This window comes from Montipora capricornis, chromosome 12 (genome assembly GCF_036669925.1).
Source record: "Montipora capricornis isolate CH-2021 chromosome 12, ASM3666992v2, whole genome shotgun sequence".
NCBI classification, from domain to species: domain Eukaryota; kingdom Metazoa; phylum Cnidaria; class Anthozoa; order Scleractinia; family Acroporidae; genus Montipora; species Montipora capricornis.
The window spans coordinates 32,714,938-32,721,588 of NC_090894.1; the positions used below are offsets into that span (position 1 = coordinate 32,714,938).

At 40.6% G+C, this 6,651-nt stretch overlaps 1 protein-coding gene across 1 annotated transcript; it reads right to left on the reverse strand.

Moving 5' to 3' along the window:
• Positions 1-2,060: 2,060 nt before the first annotated feature.
• On the reverse strand, positions 2,061-4,438 carry LOC138026575 (uncharacterized). The gene has a single exon (XM_068873972.1). The coding sequence runs from the start codon at positions 4,315-4,317 to the stop codon at positions 2,884-2,886; it is 1,434 nt and encodes a 477-aa protein (XP_068730073.1). The 5' UTR covers positions 4,318-4,438; the 3' UTR covers positions 2,061-2,883.
• Positions 4,439-6,651: the final 2,213 nt, after the last annotated feature.

Consider the following 6,651-nt stretch of genomic DNA (forward strand, 5'->3'; position numbering starts at 1 on the left):
GTCCACTAGATCTAAACAAGGGATTAATGGATGTCTTTCGTCCACGATATCAACGGTATTTCCAAGACTATGGGGGGCGTACTGAAAGGAGTTAATGAAATGTCTCTTTCTAAAATTTTTTTTTCGTCAGGTCCTCCTTTATGACCCTTTATCGTCGTGGACACTTAGCCCTGATAGACGTAAAGCCCTACAAAAAGCGGAGGAGGAGCTTTACGATGTCACTCCCTCGAACACCACCAGCGACTGCCTTGATGGTTCCGAAAATACGGCTCTTGAGGACAATGTAAACAAGATGGCCAAACGGATGCTGCTACGACTAAAACAAAAGTTAGATGGGGTTGAAGATGGCGTGCATTTAAGCGTGTCAGGACAAGTGAATCACCTTATAAGAGAGGCAATGGATCCCAAGAATTTGTGTCGATTATTTCCTGGTTGGCAGCCGTGGGTTTGAGTTGTCGAGATTACCCGGTTTGCACAACTCAAGTCTTAAAGCGGTGAGGGGTACTCACGCGAAAATGAAAACGCAATTCTCGTAACGGCAGTTCCTGCTCCCTATCTCACGGATTGCTGGAAATATTAACCCGTGAAGTGTTAAGAACTGAACTTTCGGTTTTGTGAACATTTGCTCTCTGTTGGATCAAAATCGTACAAGGAGAGAATCGTCTCTTCTCGTTGGGTTCTCAACAAATATATTTTCTAGGCAAAGAAAAAGGAAAATGCTGAAATGCATGAAAATATGACAGTTACAGCTTTCGCAGAAAAAGAGAAAAAAGTTCATTTTTGTCATCTCCCGGCGCTGGCTTAAGAAAAGGGGCTGGAAAAGCAATGCGAGTATAGTCCAGCTGTCGTGCCGTTAATTAATGAACACATTTTCTTTTAAAATTCCAGAAGCTGATTGCAATGGCGTTTAAACTCATCGGGAAGTAAATTACTATAAATTAACCTGTCAGATGGCCTGATCTGTTCAGTGAAGTTTATAAATGAATACAATTGTTGTCTTTTGGACAGTGACTTCCGAATTAGACAAATTTCTTCATATGTGCACCAAATTAAGCTCTGCTCTTAGAAGGATCGGCGTCTGACCCAAAAGCTTGCATCAGCCGTTCTTCAAGCCCACACCAGGCGTCAAGAACGCCTTAGCCGACGTTAATACAATCGGCCGAACTTAACTGAGCCAAACACCCTACTTCACCGACGACCGTTGGCTCAATTGGTTAAGCATCGGACTTTCATGCGAGAAAACGCAGGTTCAAACCCCAGGTCGGACCAACACTTGCGGTCTTTAAATTACTGAGGAGAAAGTGCTGCCTTTGTAATTACACCCGCAAATGGTTAGACTTTCAAGTCTTCTCGGATAAAGACAATAAACCGTAGGCCCCCTCTCACAAAAAAAAAATTCACTGTCCTCAAGTTGCTTGTGGGACATTAAAGAACCCACGTACTATTCGAAAAGAGTAGGGCGTGTTCCCGGGTGTTGTGGCTGTCCTTTGTAAGTGCACTGGTGGGTGGGTATAGCATGTTCACATCAGTTAAAAGCTGCCAAACTTCAACCTGCTGAAACAAATAACAAACAAACAAAAAGGGCCGAACTGAGTGAATTGCGTTTGGTTCATCTGAAGTGGGGCGTTTGACCCGGGCGTTAACCTATAATTCGTGATAATTTCAAAGAAGAATTGATTGGGTGAAAGTTTCTGCCTGTTTTTCTTAGGTTTTTGTATTCTAAATGTTTTTGCAGAAATATCTCCGTTGCTCGAGTGGTGGTTTACAAAACCACCGTAGAAGATTCATGTAAACTCCTTTTTAGCCTCAGTTCTGATTCTAGCACTGAATTTTTCGGTCCACTTGCTTTATAATGTAGCATCCCAATGTAAGGTTCTTCTTGGTTACAATTTTTCAGATAGGATTGCTTTGAGCGCTTCAAGTTGATCAAAATAAAAAACGGCAAGTTTCATATAATATCAATACGGTTGTTTATAACCTATTTTTAAAAAAAGAACTTAAATAAAATATTTCCTGTAGTACGTGTTCATGTAAATATTTTTCTACTTTTTCTGATTTCCAAGTTTAATATTTCTAAATCAAAATTCGACGACCTGTTCATGTGGACAATCAAGTAAGAGGATGGATATTGAGTTGGAGAATGATCCACTCACTCTCAATTAGTTTCAGTTTAGTTTCAGTTTTAAGCCGGGGGTTTAATAATCATAGGCCCTCCTTCCAAAATAGCGACTAAAAGTAAAATCACGAATTGATAAACTACACAGGAGATTTGTGCAAGCTACAAAGTAAGCAACCTTTATTCGGTGATCTTAGTAAGCTTCATTTCGCCGGTTTTTCTTTTTCAGCTGGGAAAATGTATGGACATTTGTATGGCTAGGGGTTATACGCTTTCCTCCAGCCGTCTGTTAAACATGAACAATCTCAGTCCGTCGTTGCTTCGATAATTAAGTTGTGTTACAAATTTTAGTACTGACTACCTGAACTATTCTCGCTTTTTTGCAACGAGGACTATTTTTCGAATTATTTAAGTAGCCTGCAGAACAGGCGTAATTTTTTGAGTTTTTCATGTGAACGGAGGCGAGCGCTAGGCGGGCGCGAAGTACCAACCGGCAAGCTCCAGAGGAGGAGAGCAAAAAAAATAATTGTATTACTTGTTTTTTCTCCGTAAAGGTCAACACATCAAAATCCACTCGAAAGACGCTAAGTTAATTCCAAAACAAGTTAAAATCTAAAAGAAAGGGGTGTGCAGCCACTTTGCCAGCCCTTCCCCCCTCTGTATCCGTCCACGTCATTGCATAAAACAATGTAAAGAACAGCAGAGTCCTTTGGCTAGGAAGAATACACAATACACAGTTTTGTTATTGCACTACCACAAAACGGTTATTACACCACCACGGGACGTCTCTCGTTGTTCGGCTCCGGATTATAGCCGATAACTTCCTGGTAAGACGGTGGCGGCACATTTGGCTCTGTGACGGCACTTAAATAAGGAGAGGGAATGCTTTGGGCTGCGGGATCACCGTTTTGAGCGTCAGCAGGGTTGCCTGGTACCGTTGTCATTTCCGACATTGGGTAGCATGAGCTAGCATTGTCAGGAACACTAGAGCTCGCGGCAAACGATCTGCTATTGATAAGGTCTTCAATCGGATCCATCAAAGTTAATTCCACCTGTCTCGGTGCTGTTTCACTAATGTACATCTTCTTCTTCAAGACGTACTGTTTCTTAGCTGTTCTGGCTCTAAACAGCCAGCGGTAAGGCCAAGACAACAGAAGAAAGGTGGCGATCCAGTAGAACCGACGCCGCATCCAAAATGGCTTAACCTCCGTGGATACGTACGCAGTTATGCGCTTCTTTAGACCAGGAATTTCTTTACTCGCCTTGTGAGAGGTGAACTGATCGAAAATTTTATAGGCTTGTAAGTGATGCTCCACTTGTCTTTTATAGTCGTCTTCAGTTTCTTGGTCACCGAAGAGGATCCTGGGATAGAACTTGACACGTGTCAGGGCAACACAGCTCATGGAGGGAGTGTCAGTCTTAGAAACGTCCACCCATGAGTTGAATCGGAACTCTTCGTGTCCGACGAACGACACGACTTTCACTACGTAAGTCTCCGTACGCGTTTGTGAATGTCCATTCGAGTCAGTATAACGAACAGTCCTCTGCCGCTGTTCGTAGTGATAACATGTTATAGTTATGTTAATTTTCGGGGGAACTTCCTGCATGCGTTTAATGTACGTCTCTTCGTTCTCATCCATGACGTTTTTAAGGTATTTTAGCTCGCGGGAGAAGAAGCTTTCTATCACAACGATCACAAAAGAGACACCAAGCATCACCAAGCCAAAGATTTTCAAAATGTAAAAGACATAGCCGTACGTGGTGCAATGAGTTGTTTCGCAACCAACCAAGTAAATAAGCCAAAAGTTAAATGAGAAATACATGTGAAGAGAAATAAGTCTCCTCACACTTTTAGCATTGCTGCAAAGACCTTGTTCACGTTTGAGGTCTTTCATTGCGGTTTTCCCTTGATATTCTTCAACGGCTTGCCGGTATTCTTGGACGGCTTGATCAAATTCCTCTTGATTTCTGGCAGAGGCCGCTATCTGTAGTCGCTCTTCGCATTCTTCCTCGATGTCTTGCGTTTCTGTCCGGTACTTTGGTCTATCTTTGCATTCTTTGTATAATCTGGTACAAAAGGAACAGCTCCAAAATACAAACGGCAGCAGGAATTGCACAAAGACAGTTAGACTAATCACCACTGGAATTACAACAGGGTTTTCATCCAAGGGTGGAGAAGTAGTTCCAGAAGCGTGATCCATAGTCGCTGCCGAATATTCTCTTATACAAGTAAATCCAAGTTTAACTGAGATTATTTTGTAGTGACTGTGTATAGTATGTTTGACTGCACCCTACGTGATGACAGCCACAGTGACTTCCGGACTGAGTATAGAAAAATGTAGGAGGAAAAATAAAGAATTTAACGCATGTCCGGTCAATTGGTTGCCTTGGTTCCTAGTTACGAAAGAAAAGTTACGCGAGAGATGATTTAGTCCGGATTTCCGCGAGAAATTTACATTTTAACATATTTACACACACATTTCTGTCGTAGTGGAGAAAATTCTGAGAAAAAAAATTAGCTTCGTACGTTTATGTAAATTATATTGCCCATAGATTTGGGTATTAAATTATTAAATTATTGTCTCGTGTGATGCATTTATCGCCGTCATGAATGAAAGTGCACGTGTGTCCCGCATTGTACGTGATGTCTTGCAATTGTAACGCATCACATATTGAGTCGACAATCCCTGTCACTGTAGCTGTTAGACATTTGTTTATTTTTCACTTAAAAAAAAAAATAGTGCACACGTAGACGAGATATCGGACTGGACATACCACTTGTGGAGTGAACCACACTAATTCCGTTTTATATGTTGAGGTTAAATATTTTTCTCGGTTTAAATTGTTTCAAACTAGTTTGATTTTTACTTTCCTTTGTTTCAGATTAGGATAATGAGTACAAGAAAAAGAAAATAAAAATCAAACTGGTTTGAAAAATGTCAGTAAACCAAGAAAAAATTTGAACCACAACATATACGTCTGTGGTTGGGATTTAAATCTTTATATTTACGTGTAATGTATGGTCGTCATTTTGTCTCAGAAGTGAAATTTTGGGCGATTTAGATGGGGTTTTGAGTTCACCGTTGACAGTGTCTCAAATGTAAACAGAACTGCATGCGATAAAATTTGGAAAGTGTCCGGGTGAGTATAAAACAGTTACTACGGACTGCGGACTGCGGACTGGGTGTAAGACAAAGACGGGGTATAAAACGCGAACTGCGGACTGGGTATAAAACGAGGACTGGGTATAAAACACGGACTGAAGTTAAAATTTCTTAATTTTCCCGGTTGCTCCGATTGGGACATACATTGTAAAAAGAAAACGTACCTGAATTTTCTAAAATTTTACCTAAAATTTTACCTGAATGGCTTGAACGGACCCTAGAACAAGTCAACTATTATAAACACTGTTAACCTGCGATCAGGCGTACTTTTCTCCAGACGGGGTGAGAAAAAGTACGCCTGTTACAATTTCTGAACGAATCGTTTGCCGTCCACCTGTCAAGAGTGATGTAAAAATGTGTCATGCTATAAATTTGAGCCAATCAGATTTTACCGGAAATTACCTGCACGTTGCGATTCGAGGAAAGACCCGACGAAAACAAAATAGCTCTCTAGCTGAAATGACTGCGAAGTCAGACTTTATGCATAAAATCATTGAATCCCGCTTGACAGTTGGTGAGGTTTCTTTGTTCAAACCATCAAGGAACAAAGAATGTCGAGATAAAATCGCAGAAAAAGCCCGAATTCTTCACGATATCATCAAGCTCAATCAACAGTAGAATAAACTTTATTTAAACTACAATATTTGAGATGCAAATAAAGATGCTATTAAATTAAATAAAAGGAAAATGGACTTTGAGGGTTGTTAGTAAAACGCGTAACGGCGTAACGGCGTAGCGAGAAACCGCGTAACGAGATTTTTTTTCTTTTTGTTGTTTTTTTTTTTTTCAAAAATAAGAAGTTCAACTAAATATCCGTTTGATACCGCGAAATTTGTAGGCTTTAGATACCGTAAAAACTGTTTTAGAATGTTAAAAAGAAAGCGTTTATTTTGTTTAAACTAGTTCAATAAAGGTTTACTTGTCTTTGTTTTGTCAAACTTTTTAATGGTGTGCAATAGTTTTTTAAAAGATATTAAATGCCCATCAAGATTCAATTTGGAGGTAAGTTTTGCTGCATGTTACAGTAGCCAACTCAATTTATCCTAAAGCAAGAGAAAACTCAGCCTGAGGCTCCGGCGAATACGCTTATGTTGATTCCCCTTACTCCAAAAAAAGAAAGCTGCGGACAATCTTATTTGTTTCGTCACGCAATCGCTGCGCGTGACCGGCCTATAGGAGGTTGCGGTTATGTTTTATTGAGTGAATAATTCAGAACTTCTGTTACTGTAACGAATCAGACTTCTATCCACTGGTCTCTTGGCCTCCTACGCAGCTCCTACACAGACATTCTTACGCCCGTCCTGCAATCGTTCCTCTGCTTTACGAGAGCCTAAGAATAGGCTAAGAATGTCTGCGTAGGAGCTACTCGTC